The sequence below is a fragment of the Onthophagus taurus genome, chromosome 7, assembly GCF_036711975.1.
Source record: "Onthophagus taurus isolate NC chromosome 7, IU_Otau_3.0, whole genome shotgun sequence".
Taxonomy (NCBI): domain Eukaryota; kingdom Metazoa; phylum Arthropoda; class Insecta; order Coleoptera; family Scarabaeidae; genus Onthophagus; species Onthophagus taurus.
This window is the reverse complement of record NC_091972.1, coordinates 8,956,411-8,973,220: the sequence shown is the minus strand read 5'-3', so window position 1 is coordinate 8,973,220 and position 16,810 is coordinate 8,956,411. Positions and strand designations below refer to the sequence as shown.

General features: G+C 34.0%; 1 protein-coding gene and 1 long non-coding RNA gene across 2 annotated transcripts; one reads left to right on the top strand and one right to left on the bottom strand.

The window, feature by feature from the left end:
- Window positions 1-25: 25 nt before the first annotated feature.
- On the bottom strand, window positions 26-16,504 carry LOC111424524 (Myosin 81F). Its single transcript, XM_023058081.2, has 14 exons — window positions 16,318-16,504; window positions 13,152-13,258; window positions 12,289-12,351; window positions 7,784-8,455; window positions 7,566-7,730; window positions 7,275-7,517; window positions 7,020-7,212; window positions 5,074-6,956; window positions 4,654-5,013; window positions 4,371-4,600; window positions 4,132-4,318; window positions 2,333-4,069; window positions 1,805-2,044; window positions 26-1,744 (listed from the first exon to the last, which is right to left on the bottom strand). The coding sequence occupies exons 1-14, from the start codon at window positions 16,343-16,345 to the stop codon at window positions 1,394-1,396; spliced, it is 6,459 nt and encodes a 2,152-aa protein (XP_022913849.2). The 5' UTR covers window positions 16,346-16,504; the 3' UTR covers window positions 26-1,393.
- Window positions 11,869-12,611, top strand: LOC139430841 (uncharacterized). The gene is made up of 2 exons (XR_011641216.1): window positions 11,869-12,260; window positions 12,317-12,611. It is a non-coding gene; the product is annotated as an uncharacterized lncRNA (long non-coding RNA).
- Window positions 16,505-16,810: the final 306 nt, after the last annotated feature.

The following is a 16,810-nucleotide window of genomic DNA, read 5'->3' as shown; positions in this document are numbered from 1 at the left end:
AATTTACAATTAAATAAAAAATGTGTTATTTGTAACTGGCATCTTTATTAATATAGATATAAATATTTGGATAACTATCAATAATTAAAAAAATGCTCAATCGAATATAAAAACACGAAAGGATCGCAGAATAACGCAAATATAAAACACATAAGACTAAATAAAATTATACAGAGTGCGTTCTTTTAAAAACTTCCCACTAATAAACAGATTCAACTTTTACTTTTTATTACTATAATTATTTTAATGGATTTAATTTTCAAGCAAACTGAAAGTGATAACTCATTTTTAATAAAATATACTAATAAAAAACAGAAATCTAAACATTTACAAGATAGAGAGCTTCAACGCACACTGCATTTAAAAAAACGCTTGTTTCTCCATTGCCTATAATCAATAATAATCCTAATATACGAGATAAGACACAATCTTACTACCTAAATACTTTAAAATGATTGAGAAAAGAACAGAAAAGCTAATAAACTGTACAAATCATTTTTTTTGCTTATGTACACACTGACTAGTTTTTCTTAATTAATATAATAATTTCTTTTTCTTGCTTCAACGTTTCATACAAAGACTCTTCAAATTAATCCTTACTTCTCACTCTTTCTCTCTTATTTAATTATTAATTTTTTCATCCTTTGTTACCGCTTGTCCTAGCGTAAGTTAACGATTACCTAACTATATATTTTATTATCTCAAATAAAACGTAAAAGAAACAAGAACTGAATAATAAAACCACCTTAATCAATGCTGGCATTTTGTAAATCAGTCTTATGTACATGTATATGTATCAAATTTTTCAATATTAATACTTGTTAGTATTTTGAAAATCAGGCTTTAGAGAGCATATTTTAGAGAATTAAAAAATAATAATAAAATTAGATTTGAATAAGAAGAAATTTAAAAGATTTTATCGTTAATTAGAGGTAAATACACATCACATGAACGTTAAAGAAACAATAAACACGTTAAAAATGGTAACGAGTCTTTGGTTTTAAAAAACGGTCAAAGGTTCTAAAAATCTTCTTGCAGAAGATTTTTCTTGTTAAGACTTGTTTATTATTCTTCAGGTTAAAGGTCATGTAGCATTATTAAGTTTTTTTTATCAAGTTAGGTGTAGATACAGGTAATTATCTTTGGCAGTTTTGATTATGTTTAACATCATTTTCAGTGTATGTCTTATTAATTTGTTTCAAAAATATGGTCATATTCATGTAGTTCGCTCAACCAGTTTACTGCTGCTGTTTATTATTTTAATTTCTATTGCATTTCATTTTAACATAACTCAAAAAATTTACAATTTCGCTAATTTTTTCTTCTCGCCCAAAATCTCCTTTTGTTATTAATAAACAGCAGCTGTTACCTGATCGGCGAACGTAACCCTCTTCTAGCTGGGCTGAGGTGGAACCAACGGTGCATTCGGGTGTAAAGCGCTTACAGGGCGACTTCTGGGTGCTTGGGTTTTCCTAGTTTCGTTCGATTCGCTTTGTAAAACTTCCATATATTCTCTGATTAACGTCGCTATTTGGAACGCTTGAGCAGTTGTTAAAATGACTTTGCTTTGTTTACACGCGCTGCCCGTTATTATCATTAAACAATTTAATGCCGGCGAATAACTTAAAATGCTATTATAATCGTACGTGCAAAGAGCATTACGAGATCTATGTTCTAAAAGGTGAAGTCCTTTTTGATCGACTGCCAACCATAAAACTCTCGGCCAATTTGATGTAAATGATTGCTAAAAATTAGAAAAAATTAAATTAATCTCTAATCATTAATTAATAAAAGTAATAATTACCATTACGTCGAAGATAGTGGCTTTATGTAATGGCCAACTTTGGATTAGATTTAGGAAAGCTTGTTTTGCTTCCGGAGAGGTCATTCCGCGTAAAGATTGATGATGCATCGCTACACCTTCTTGGGAAAGACATGGTACCATTCTGGCTGGTAAGCAATGGCAAGCGATTGCGCGATAATCTTGGGGAGTATCGGTACAATCGCCTAATTCTAATTGAGATTGTAAAGCTGTTAACATCATCTGTAATAAATATTTTCTATATAGAAAGCTTTCAATCATGAAATTAATTAATTACTAATTAAAAACTGTAGCTTTAAAATAAAAATATTCATATTACTCAGTAAAACCTCGATATAACGGATTAATATGGGAAGTGTGAATAATTTTAATGCACACAAATTCGGACTGTACAATCTAAGAGGACTGCTACATCCTAGGAATAGGTGCACAGTTCGAAGGCCCGTCGTGACATCACAGCAACCGAAGTCCGTTCTAACGAAGTTTTATTGTATTAATAATTTTACTTACAGCTTCTTTATCAGTAATAGGAAATCGATCGGCTCTCAAATCATGCAACACCTGATGATACAACAACTCCTTTTCAACGTTATCATCAAGGTTAATAAAATTGTCCATAAATAAATGTTTCTTAAACAAGAAGAAATGATGTTGAGGTCGTGCACGTTTTGCAGTTCCAGTAGCATTAACAGCGTTAGCTGCTGAAGCAGCTCTATAACGCTCCCATTTCGCCATAACATCAGCAACTTTTTCTTCAGCGGCTAAACTTCTTTCGGAATTTCCCAAGACTTCGTAAATCGCGTATCCTTTTGCGTTGGATTTTAAGCCAATTTTATCTCGAACGATTTCCAACACATCTTTGGCAGTGGCAGAGGGGTGAAATTCAACCGAATGATATTGTCCGTCCATAAAATGGAATCTAGCGTAAACTGGGCGTCTATTAATGGTGCATAAAATCTCTTCTCTTGACGGTGGCCATTGTCGCCGTCGCGTACCTTGAGTTTTTTGCAAACATTTTTCAGCGAATCGGGCAAACTTTCCTTCCTCTGTAACGTAATCTGAACTACATCGTTTTAAGTGGCCAATAAGATAACGTCTAATCGCTTTATGTGGTGGTAAAACCACCGAACAAGCCAAAGATAGTAAAGCCCAGTGACGTAAATTAACTCTTGAATTAGGATCTGGATGGTCAGTGGTTTGTTTTATAAGTTGGAGATATAGTTCGCAAAGTAACGACTCCTTCCTCATGCAACGTTCGAGAATTGTTTGTAAAAGAGTGATGTGTTCGTCTTCCGCGCGTCGTATTACTTCACCGTTTTGTCCTAATCCGGCATATTTTAGAATAATTTGAAAAACTTGTATCATAACTTGTTCTTCAGGCTCTGGTAATCGACTAATGCTTTGAGGTAAAGGCTGTCTGCTAAAAGCCCAAAAAGCGTAATGAAAACCTTTGTAAGTTTCACCAGAGTCACCGCCATGTTCTTGCCGTAATTTATCCAATTTATGTTTACTTAATCTTCTTAAAGTATTTCTTAAGAAACTTCCTGCTGCGTCCGTTGGTTTTCTTAAAATCTCACTATCGACCATACCTCGTCGACAATTAACCAAATTATGGTACAATCTGATTCTATCCTCGTTTGTAATCCCTTTAATCTTTTTAGTCTGTACCTCACATTCGTTTATCCATCCAGCCAAAGACGGGCAATAACTAGCAATTAGCGAACCAATTTCATTTTTCTGTGTAGTCTCAAAAACGAAGCACTTATGGTTATTGTCATTTGGGTGTCTTTGGAGTGTAATTGTAATAAAACTATCACTAGGGTCCAACATGATACTTTCAACTTCTTGATAACGATATTCATTCAAAACAAATTTATCGTCCGGTTTAATCAACATCAATCCTTCATGGTTTACGCCGAGTATTAACGAATTTCCATATGACCAATAACCTCGGTATGTTACAGAAAACATTGTTGTCCCATATAAAGGATATTGCATCACGCAAGATAAGTAAAGGGCTTTAGCTGTTAATTCAGATCGACCTGCACCGTATTGACGATGAGCATGTGCAATAATCGGCACCCACACATCATCACCACGAGCCCTACTTATTCTATATGGTAAATATGTATCAATATCGGTGTAATATTCTAATTTACTATTATCTTTTGGATCGCCAAGAGCTACTTGAGCTTGTAATCCAGCGAGTTGTAATGCGACTTTTTCAGTAACAGGGAAATCATCATTCTATTTTGTAAACAAAAAGAATTAAAATTTAAGACAAAATATTAACCAAATATTTAACTTACTTTGACAACGCTGTGTACAGCTTGCGCATAGAGGAGGTTAACTTCAACAGGATCTTGACTAAGTTCCCTATTTGATCGGAAAAGACGCCTTTTAAATATGAATCTGTTGTCTCCACCGCTTATTGTTGTCGTGCTTCGCCTCCCTAAAGTTGTTAAACCACCAGCAGGAGCTAATTTATTTTGATTACTGAAATAAAAAACTTTAAAGCATAAAAAAATGTATCATATTGTATACTTACACTTCCCAAGCAGCAATAATATCATATAGAAAATGATGTGCCCTAACATGCTCCTCCCCATCTGGTCTACTTTGATAAATTGCCCAACCCTCCAATGTGCGTAAACCCAACCGTTCAGCTAGTTTCCGTGCAGCATCTCCTGCTGTATCTGTAGGGTGAACATCAATAGCCTTTGTTCGGCCATCCAAAAAGAAAAATCGGCACACAATTGTTCCCAGTCGTTTCATAGCCTAAAAAAGAATGTAAACAAAAATTGTTTCTAAAAATCAATAATTAATCATACAGCTATTTCGACGCTTGAAGGAGCAAATTCGCGTACGGAAGCCCTGGTATTTTTGCAATTATCCAAACACCATTGTACGTATTGAGCGACTCTTCCACCTTGAGCTAAGTTTTTCTTGAGAAACGATATAAAGTACTTATGGAGTAACTTTGATGGTTGGAACGAAACTACGCATAAACAAAGTAAAAGCCAAATTCTTTCTGTTCCATCTTGCTGTGGGTTATTTGTTGCTTGACGAATGCATTGAACCAAGACTTCGTCACGAAGTTCTTCTCTTTCCAAAGCGTGTCCAATGATGGTTTGAATCACAGATAGCTCTTTTTCGGCGTTCAATTCTCCTCGTATATATTTAGACAAATCCTATAAGATATCCACTTTTAATAAAAAAAAATATCTTTAAAAATATACAAAATATCTTACCCTAAACATAGTCACAGCTATATTTACATTATCTGGATCATACATATGTATATGAGAAGTTGGTATACTATTTCCTTTATAGAAGACAATCATTTCATGTTTCGGTATCAATTCAGAACTTTGTCGTTTTCTAGTCAAAGTAGCAATAATAGTTCCTTCAGGACTTCGTTCATGTCCATTGAAGTAAGTCTCTGCAAATTCAAGCATATCGTGATAAGTGTCTTCGACATTTTCTTTATCTTGATTTTCATTCAACTCTTGTAATTTTTTCTCGACCCTAAATTTACGACGTTGTTCACGTTCTCCGCCATTAATTTCTTGTTCCTGCGAATACCTCCAAGTAGATGGAACTGCACTACTACTTCTTGAAACTGGTGGGCTTAGTTTTGGTGATTCCGGAAGTAAACGAGGTGGAGCTGGAAGAGGTGGTGGTGAAACACATGGAGGTTCATCTCGCGGTAAAACTGCTTCGTATATTGGTTCATTACTTTTATCTTTTTCAGCTTCAGAAGGTGGTGTAATTAGTTCTGGTGGAGGTGGTGGTAGATTGTCAAATTGTGGAGGAGGTGGAGGTGGTTCTGTAGGTTCTGGAAGCGAAGGCAAACCCAATTTTGGAGGAGTTGGATTAGTTTGGAGTTGTTCTTGTGCTAAACCTTCGAGTTCTTGCTGTATGACCGTTTCAAGTTCAACGTCTAAGTCTTCAACTAATTCATTCATTTTTTCACCAATTTCTTCGATTATATGGTTTCTCGTCTGTGGATGGACATCAGAAAGGAATGCAAATAAATTATCTAAATCTACAGCTTCCGCAGGCGGTTCAATTAAGCGAGGTTTTAGTTGCTCAGCCATGTGAGATAAAGCTGCTATTTCTTTTTGCGCAGCTTGTTCACTTTGTTCTAATTGCAATTTCTTTTCTTGTTCTTGTTCCTGGAGAGCTAACTCCGCCTCTCTGGCTTTTCTTTCTTCTTCTAATTTCTCCCGTTTTCTCATTTCTTCTTCAACTCTACGCATTTCCCGTAAAGCGGTGGCGACCTCTCGGGCAAATACTCCACGAAGATGACTTTGTATTACAATCGCTGCTCTTCGTTTTCTTAAAAACTCAATACGAAGTTTCCAACCTTTATAAGCGTGTTGAATTTTCAAAACGGCGTTTCTTATATGAACATATTCTTTTCTAGCTTTGTATTTTCTAAAGGTTTTTTGTATGAGAATTGCTCTACTCATAACCATAACATTTCTAGTTTCCTCTAAAGGTTCGTGAACGTGGGATCTCATAAACACCTTTGATTTTCCAATTTGCCATTCGGTTTTTGGCACGTTCTTATTTTTAATTATACTTTCGCAAGCGATTTTTGGATCATTGGGTAGTTTTGATGGTGATAAACAATGATATCTTGTAACAAAATCCTCAAAAGCCATATGAATTGGAAATCCTTCTTTTCTTATTCGAATTATATCCAACATTCCCAAATATTTTAATTGATCCAACACCAAATTATCATCGTATTTATTTGCGGCTTTTGATCCATTCGGTTTTATACATCGAACATACCATGGAGTTGTTGATTGCAAAACGTCAATAAGAGATTGTAATTGATAACGAAAGGTGTCGGAAACTGTTGGTTTTCCTTTGCTGGTACCTCTTTGCACTGTTCCTGTAGTTGATGTACCATTCATTGTGTTTCTGTTATTCACCATACCTTGCAAGTCTTGATAAACGCTTAAGTTTTGTACGAATTCATTTGAACTACGAGATATAATATCGAAAAAGACATCTTGTTGAACATCACGGTTTTTATCTACAAATCCAATAGCTGAGTACATTACTGTACCAGCGTAATGCTTTACTCCGAATTCAGTTTCCCATTTTCTTTTATCATCTCCTAAAAGTTTTTATTTAATAAATTTTTATAAGAAATAATAAAATTATTTGGGATTAGAAATACCTTTAACATATCTTTCGTGATTTTCAAATTCCGAATGCAAATTTGAAATATAAGAAGCATCGCAACCTCTTGGTAAATGACATTGTTCAGTTAAAAGTCTTAGAATACATCTGGGTGGTTTCTCCAATAGTTCCAAGCATAAAGTATTGTCAGTAAATGCGATGTGATTATATTGAATCTCTTCTTCTTTATACTAAAAAAATTAATATTTTGCTTAGAACCAAAAAGTTTCGGTCTTCAGACTGTTTTACTTACAATTGACTGTTCCAAAGCAAAAACGTAATGATTAAAAAATTTGTGCAATTTTTCGTTTGTATAATTTATACACAGCTGTTCAAATGAGTTAACAGCAAAATTTTCAAAACCGAAAATATCTAAAACTCCTAAGAATCGACTAGAATCCTGTCCAGGGTTAGTACAGGTATTTATGTGGTTGACTAACCAAGCAAATGTGCGTGAATAAAGAGCTTTGGCCATTGCGTGTCGATTTTCACCAGCCTAAAGAAAGAAACATCAGCAAAATGCTAAACAAGCTATAAAAAGTACCTCTTGCAGCCTAAGAGGAATTTCAGTAATATTTCCTCTGACATTTATTTGTCTCATAAGCACAACCTGTTTTAAATTTTCCATTTCTAAACCTAATAGTTTCGATATAATACCGAGTATTTCTTCATCCTCCGGTGTTAATTGGCAACGTTCTCCATCAATATCCTAAAATTTTTTTATTATAAAATAAACCCAAAAGTGTTAAACCCAAAAATTACTTGAAAAGTTAAATTTCCCAACCAAAGAATAGCAGATAAAGTTTGAAAAATTCCATTGCACATACTCGGCGGAACTTGAAGTACATTAAACGCCAATCTCAAACTATCCAAAGGTTTTGTTTCCTCCTCAGTCTTAACAGAAACGGATTTATTCAAATAATTATAAAACTCGACTTCTTTAAGATGAAGCTGTGCCGCCAACTCTTTGTTACGTTTCGCTCCTTCAACCAACTGATAAAAAACGTGATAATTACGCTCCGCCGGTCCTTGAAACGTAATCCTAGACTGTTCTAGGAGATAATCCTGGATGATACAACCCGCAATCATCCACCTCGAATCAAAACAAACTTGCATAAACTTCCCAAACCGGCTTGAATTATCGTTTCGAATCGTTTTAGCATTTCCGAACGCCTCCAAGATCGTGTTTGCTTCTAAAATTTGTTGTTCAACCCACGTCGAAACTCCGCTCGTTACCGAACATAAATACTGAAGTATAAATCTTGTCGTTTCAGTTTTTCCAGCTCCGCTTTCACCGCTGATCACCAAGCTTTGATTGCGGCTACCGCAACCTGGTCTGTCAGTCTTTAGAGATGCGTAGGCCGCTTCTGCAAGCGCGAACACATGTGGTTCTTCTATACCAAATTTCTTGCCCTGATATTTTCGTATATAGGCCTAAACAAAAATAAATCATTTATAACAATATTCGATAAGAAATTATTTGATTATTGATCGTTTATTATCGCAGAGTTCACAACGTTTTTAATTTCGGACGTGATTGTAATTATCGACATGTACGCGTCGTGTGCTTTCAACCGTATTCTGATGGCCCAGACAAAGGGGATGCGGTAAATGAAGTCTGAATTCTTTCGGGATATTTCGCATACCAGGTTAATTAAGTACTCTAAACCGAGAGTGGTTTGGAACGAAAACTGAAAAAACTGTTCTAAAAAAAGTTATTTTCGCAAAATTTTTAATATGAAGTTATACACCTTTGAGGCTACTTGACCTAAGAAACGTGGTTTCCTTTCATCGGAAACGCTTCCGTAAGGCGTTACGAAATATAGGTTAGATGTGGAGGAGTTCGCGTGGGCAAAAAGGGGTGCTGGGAGTCGCGTCGAATGTAGGGCTGAATCGATCGATCTCCGCGAGGCCGCCCACCGATCCTGAGGGACCGCGCCTCACCGAAGAAATTCCAGGAAATTAACCTATCCGTGCCGAAATGACTCGGCGGGAAATGTGACCTGGATGTTCGCGGTTTCCGATTTCCTTGAAAGAAATCGAATTGTATCAAGGTCGCAGTAATTTTCCTTTATTTTTAATAATTCCAAAAGAATAGTTTTATAGGAAAATACTCAAGTGAAAAAATTGATTCAAAATTCCCATAGCCGAGTTTGTTTTCAAATAATTATTTTGTTCGGTGCTGCATGAAAGAAAAATTCCCATGGGGAATGAAGCATTACATTGTTATAGAGCTTTAGAATCGTCTCTCCCTTCGTCGGGAATGAGAAAGGATTCACGGTGTGGCAAACACAGGGTATAAAGGTCACAGCACTTTATTAAGAAGCTGCTCCATTTTCATGAATAATGTAATATACGTTGTATATAAAGGAAAAGTATTGTAATTCGATAAAAATTCGATTTCAAAGCAACTACTAAATTAAATAAGTGCAACACTTTACAGACCCACTTTACAACTCTTTGACAACTGATTGAAATAAGTAATAACATATAGCGTAGTTTTATATAGCTACATAAAGTTTCTTATAAAGTTAAGGAATCGCTAACATGGTTTGTTAATAAATGAGATTGCTCTATTAACGTACTTTTAATTTATCTTTTATTTACTTAATTTAACTTTTGATAGATTTCTAAATGCGTTGAAATAAAAACCTCATAAATCACAAAAATAAGAAATATACTGCATATAGGCGTGCTAAAAAGAATTAAATGCTGCGTGTTTGAGGTTGGAGTTAAATATACAAAATGTAGCACGTTTGAGTTAATTCTTCTGGCCTGTTAATAACACTTTAAAATTAATTCTGGGCTAGATCAAGTGTACAACGCTTAATAGGCAAATATGGCAAAATTTAGCAATCTAGAACAACACTTGACTTTAAAACCCGGATACATTCTAGATGTCCCTATGTCTTGCATATCAAACATATTTTATAAAAATCAGGTGAGGGTATCTTCTTTTATCTAGTTTTAGTTCCATTTAAAATAGATGGATTTTATCAATGTAAAAAATAAATTAATGCTGATTGCCTACTATGCTTACAAACTTCTTATGGATAGTCTCTTCAGAGGGATATTAAAAAGCAAGTTTACATTGAAGGTACCATTACTACAGCAAAGTCAGTAATATATTGTAAAAAACACATTACAACACTACAACAACGCCAATTTGTCTTTTTTTTGCTTAAAAGCAAAGATTGTAAGAAAATGCTTTTGTCCTGAACATTTATATTTTAGACGCCTATTTTCCAGTCAATGTCCCATGAAAATGCAACATCAAAGAAATATTGCATCCATATTAAACGATTAAAATCATAACATAATCAATCTTTCGACATTATTTATGTCGACAATGTACATTGTCTACATGAAAACAAAAATGTAAACAATGCGTATATGTTACGTGTAGCAGCGGGCGGAAAATAAAGTGCATAGTTCACGGCGCATAAATGCAAAAAAGCAAATCCAACTATTAACGACCAAAATTAAATGACTATATGATTTATGCAGAATATTTTAAACAGATTTCATTTAGAATGGGGACTGGCTATTTTCAAAAATGTATATATGGATTATTTTAAATCAAATATATAAATAATCAAGTATGGACATTTATTTAATTAAATCGATTAATAACCCATTGAGACTAGAATCAGCATTATGAATAAGAGATTAATATCGAATAAGAGGAATAGCCTACACTCAACTTTGTCACATTACTATTTTTAATAAGTTTTAAACCTAATAAATTCTGTAATATTTTCAGAAAATTGTGGATAAATCTATTCGATAAAGTTTTCATAATTTATATAATGTCAACGTAATAAGTAATAACATTTTTTTTACACAATGTAAATTTTGTGTTAATTTTCTTTGTAACGTAACAAATTACTTGTTACTTAGCATAACATTTCATAACAGTTCGTGAGGATAAATAGTTCCCAACAAATACTTAGAATTACTCAATAATTACAAGATAAGAACCACGTTAAGAATAATTTTCTTGGCAACACTCATTTTTAACTCGTGGCATGTTCCACTAGAAAAACCATTTTTGGGATTATAAGAATCTACAACTTTAAGCGATGTGTTTGGAACGGTGTAATATCCAAGTTCTTTATTGATCTTTTTATTTAAATTTTCTTGAGATCATTTATACTAACCGTTGCATGATTTACCCGTAGCTGTGAATGTTGATATATGGTTTATGCATGGCACCATCACATTATTTTTGTTTTGCACGTCAATATTTAAATAAACGTTTCCTTGCTGACTGTAGAAGTGAATTTTTCTTTATAAATCATGAAAAATCCGGATGTAAAACCTTTGAGAATTTCATCATTGATACAAGAAATCTTGATTGGTGGCTTTCTATACATAGAAATTGCGGTTAAAACGTAATATCACAATCTTTTGCAAGAGGTGCACTTAACAATCAACTACAAGCGATAGTCTTCACTTCCATAAAATGAGGTACCTTTTTATAACCTCTAATTTCTTCTTTGGTGTGTAGAAAGAAGAAGAAACATGGGAGGGTACGATAGACGAATAATTATCTCAAATACGACGATAAGATGGAATCCCCTGAATGAAAAGAAAACGAGTTGAGTTGATGATGTATTAAACTTAATGTTGAGATCGAATTTTTGCACAATTACAATATTTTCGCTTTACATACTTCGTATATGCAAAAAGGTAAAAGATAAAGTAAAAACAAATAAGCTCCTGTTTTTTCATCTTACAAGTATATTATCACGGTTTTGATAAGCATACCACATCCTATGAAAACCCACTAAAGATTATTTTAAATCAAATTACGCAGAATTGAATTCAAGATTTTGTCGTTTAATTGCAAATCCTATAAAAACTCTATTTATGTAAATTATGAAGTTTAAATTAACAAGCTTAAAATGATTCAAAAGTGACTATCGAAAAATACATCAGCAGAAAGAACAAAGAGATTTTGAGCCATAATTTTTTTTTAGTCCGATTTCATTTTCGTCAAGAAAGAGGACCATTTTAAGAGCGACATTCCAAGTGGCCGGTATACAATAGACTTTACACGCGGTGACACACCAGGAAACAACACCGAGGTACGCGGACAGATTACAAAAAAGACCACTCCGTAGCGCGCCGTCCGGACCCCTGAGTCTGGCTATTGTCTCTTGGCACATTCGAAACACAAACCTTGTATTCTACACGGATAACGGAGAAATAACTACAACGAAAAGGAAATGCTCAGGTAGGTACTTATTTGGGTAGTCACTCACCTCCGTGTATACGTTGATGGCTTTGTAGGGGTTGACTGCCACTAAAATTGATCCGGTGTAAGTCTAAAAAAGCTAGTTAAGGAATAAAAATAATGGTAGTCATAACAATAAAGAACAACGAGGTTGAATTACATAATGTCGACAAAGAAAAAAAACTCGAGCGTGTAAATCAACCGAGAGGATGTAACATATTCTAAACGCATTAACGTCACAACGTGTCTGTATCGTGTGAGAACTATTTACATTATGTGACTTTTCTTTTTTATAAAAGAAAGATATTTAATAAAACAAACTCTTCACAATTTAATTAAAAATTTCTTTAATTGTATCCACTTAAAAAAAATAAGCAGTCCCCTATGTGTATACTACATGGTATAGTAATAAAGTGAATTTCCTCTTTAACTTCCTTTAACACAATTAACTAAAAACACTCTCGAGTTTCGTGTCATTACCGAAGCTCGTATATGTGAGTAATCTAAAAGAAAGCGTTTTTCCGAGAGGCCGTTTTACTTTTACATCACAAGTGGTCTCCGTGATGATGACTCACAATCGGTTTTATGTACATTTCTCGGCCAATATGGTCGATAAGTCACGCGCAAAGGAATTTTTTTAGAACTTCCGTGTTAAAATAAAATAACAATTTTCAGTAGGAAATGTAATTTTCTTAATTAGAAATTCTAAGATTTCATTAGAAATAATCTTCATGGAAATTACGCGATTTATGAGTTTATTTATGAAGCGGTATTAAAAGTCACGGAACCGTCTAAAAATAGATTCTGAAGTTCATTTCTGTTAGTATTTTGGGTCCCATTCATGAATACGGGCGGAGTCGATCGATTTCATAAAAATATAAAAAAGGATACGTAAATGTTGTCTTTGACGTAACGTTCTTTCAAATTTTTATTGATGACCTCTTCGTCCAAAACGGTCAGCCGAGTCATATCCGGCACCCCTCCATCTGGCACAGTGGCTAAAACACAAATTACATTTTTAATAAATTATTTAATAATAAAAAACAGTTTAATAACAAAGACTGATAAACAAGAAGAAGATAAAATTATTCCATGTTTATACAAGAAACAACTGAATAAACATGAATACAATAATAAAAGAAACGATCGAATTTGTAATTAACTCAATCATGATAAAGATCGTTTGGCTCCAGAGTTAATTGCATCGTTACCAACGGTTCAGTCTTTAAATTGCATATTCACCTCCCCCATCCTAAGAAATTCAAATAAATTCCAGACCGTAAAGCAGGCATTGTATGCAAAGTGCTTAGGGTTAAGAATGGTGTGGGATATTCGTTTCCTTTTTTCCCTTTATTGTATTTTTAAGCTTCTCACGTATATTCCACAAAGCCATTATTTCTTCCGAGGAATAACCCTGGGATGTAAATAAAACAAAGAGAACAAAACTCGGGACTGTTTCCGAGCCTAAAACCAAACAGTCACAAAAATAACAATCCGAAGCCCAATACGGAATTATATTTAGTTTGATAAGTGACTTTATTACTACAAAAACAATAACAACCACTGTCAAATGAATTCCTCGTAGCTTCCATTGTCTTTCTTGTGATAAACACCTAGCTATCTATTGGATAAAAATAGTCGAGACGTTTATAAAAAGAATCCCGGCGTAGGCAATAAACTTTAATCGCCAACCTTCTGGTTTTTTCTCGCGAGTCTTATATTACTTTTACTTCGTTACTAGTTAGGACGTTCGATATTCCGGGAATCAGGTAGAATTTATTGGCTATTCGTAGGAAACGAGTTGTGGACTGCGAGCCCGTATTCCAGAATATAAGTGGAGAGCAGCTGTTGGCCCCGAAGCACGTGCTAAGTACGGGGCTAAAACCAGAAATCCACAGGCGACGAGGGAACAGCTGCCGTTATCTGTAGAGAGTACTCTCCGCAGGTAGAAACAACGCAGGTTAATCGTTTCAAGAAAAAATAAAAACGCTCAAATTATCAATATTATTCATTCACTTATAATCTCGTTAAACTTAAATTACTATACCGTTAAGTAAAATCCATGCAAACAAAACATTTTCCTAGAAATATTAAATTATATATTTGTTGAAAGAAAAAGAAAGAAATTTTTAATCACAAAAATCGTATTTAACTGATATGAGTTTTAAAGTTGAAAGTAAACAACAATTAAAAACTCGATATTACATTTTGTGAAAGGAAAAATAGCTTAAACTGGCCGATTGGAATGTGATCCGTGCGACGACAGCAACAAACCGTTCAACAACAAATTTTTATCCATGTTTTTTCATCTACTTTACAAAATTTCGAGATCATATAGAAACTATAGGAAATTTTCCGCTGTATGTAGTGCTATATAAGTTTAGTTGGTGGTATGATTGCAAACTTTCCACCAAAAACTGCGTATAATAATGTCAATGTTTGTATCCACGAACAAACGAATCCAAGCAATTGTATCGCGTTTCCGGTCTAATTTTCTTGCCACGATTATCGCGCATCCTACTGCAGACACACTGTCTAATAGGATTTTCTTTCTTTTTATTTACTGGAAGACATTCAAGAAAATGCCGACCGATATGTCTCTGAGGAAGAAGAACGTCGAAGGTCGACCCAACCACGGTCACCTGTTCGCGAGATGTAACAGTCCTCTTAGATTCTACCGTCCTTGACTTTGAGGTGAGTTCGGTACACGGAGACGTTCTTTATTTCTTTCCACTGTTGACACCAATACATCGACAGGAGAAGATTTTTAGATAACAAAAAGATCAAACTTTCTAGTGGTGTATTTAATATTTCGCCATCTCTAAAGACAACGAAGATATTGTCTTGTAAAGTAGGTGGAAAATCTAGGGTAAAAATTTGTTGCTGTGAGGAAAAATAGCTTAAAGTGGCCGATCAGAATGTGCATAGTAACCAGAAACACATAAATCAATAAAAAAGACAAGATTAACTTGCTCAACCTGTTAACCAATCTAAAATATTGAATTAAACAGATCTAAATTAACGTGTTACATTACATTTACATAAAGCAACGGTTACGAGCAATTACAGACGCTTTGAGCATATAATATTAGCAATTATAACCTTATATATCAAGAAGTAGTATTACAAACTACCGTAGAATGTGATTGGAATAACTATAAAAGAATTACTGCAATATCAGCTTATCTAAGTATCGATTAGTTAAAATATTCCAGTAAATCAGCGGTTTTACAATGATAGTAGAAATTCGATACACCTTATTCCTCATTAATAATTTAAATGATAGAAACGAAAACCTAAAACCAAATTAAATTCATATATTTAAAAAAAAAACATTTAAATATTACAAATTTTGTAATATTCCTTAAAAACCAATAATTATCGTTAAGAAATCATCAGCTCATGCCGAAGTAATTGAGCAGCATTACGAAAGAAAATCGTTTTTTAATAACTACATCGATTTAACAACTATCTTAATGACTTTTTCGTAACTAATATGTAAAGAGACAATGCGAAAATAGATTATAACGAAAACATAATATTATTATCAGAGGTTTGATAATAAAATATCTGCGTGGGAAGAGTTTCATTCATTTTTCCTTCTTATAATCGACTAAAACATTTCCATTCAACACATTTCTCTTTTAATTTTAATTTGTGTCAGAAAAAGGGTGTAAGCATTTAAAGAGGGTGAAGGTGTATATTACCATATGATTCAACCTTTTTAGGGTGGGGTGACATTTATAAATTTAATAAAATATTTTAAAACATTATTAAACAACAAACAAATAATGATGTTGTTAAATATTGCGTATTTTCTAAAATCTCTTAAATCAATTAGGTTTAAAAGATAAGCAGCTTCTAAGAACACTTTAAGAAAATGATTTTCTTGAGAAAGAAATACTTAAAAACTTACAGGAAAAATTCGCAGAGGTATTAACATGATATGTAATGCAAATTTTCCAAAATATCAATACCGCCCTTATGGTTGCAACCCTCTTTTCGATATCCCACGTTCGAACAACGGAAATCGAGTAAAACTCTAGAATTTACTTACCCGAGGACGAAAATTCCAAATGCACCATCTCGCTGGGCACTCACTTCGAATTTTCACTCAACTTTTCATTAATAACCCGCGACGAAATCGACCTTCCCATCTAACCATCAGACTGACCGCGCAATCGTCGCGTCTTTCACGTACGAAACGTGTTTCACGAATGGAATGATCGAATGGTAGGCAGGCAGGCAGCAGGCAGGCAGACAAGCAGGCAGGCAAACGGGCAGCGGACCCACAAGAAACAAAGTCGGGTTTTCCATTGGCGTACGATACTCTTTGTTGCTACATAAAACAGGGGCGTGTCGTGACAAGAAAAACTATATACATAAATATAATTAGTAAGTTTTAAATAAATAAATAATACCTTAAATAAAATTGTGACGTTTTATAACTCTTGTGGATGTTTTGAAAGATTGCAAATAGGTTATATAAAACAATTGAAAACTACAAAGAACTAGATTGCGGTTATTAAAGTTATTTATAAATAATAATA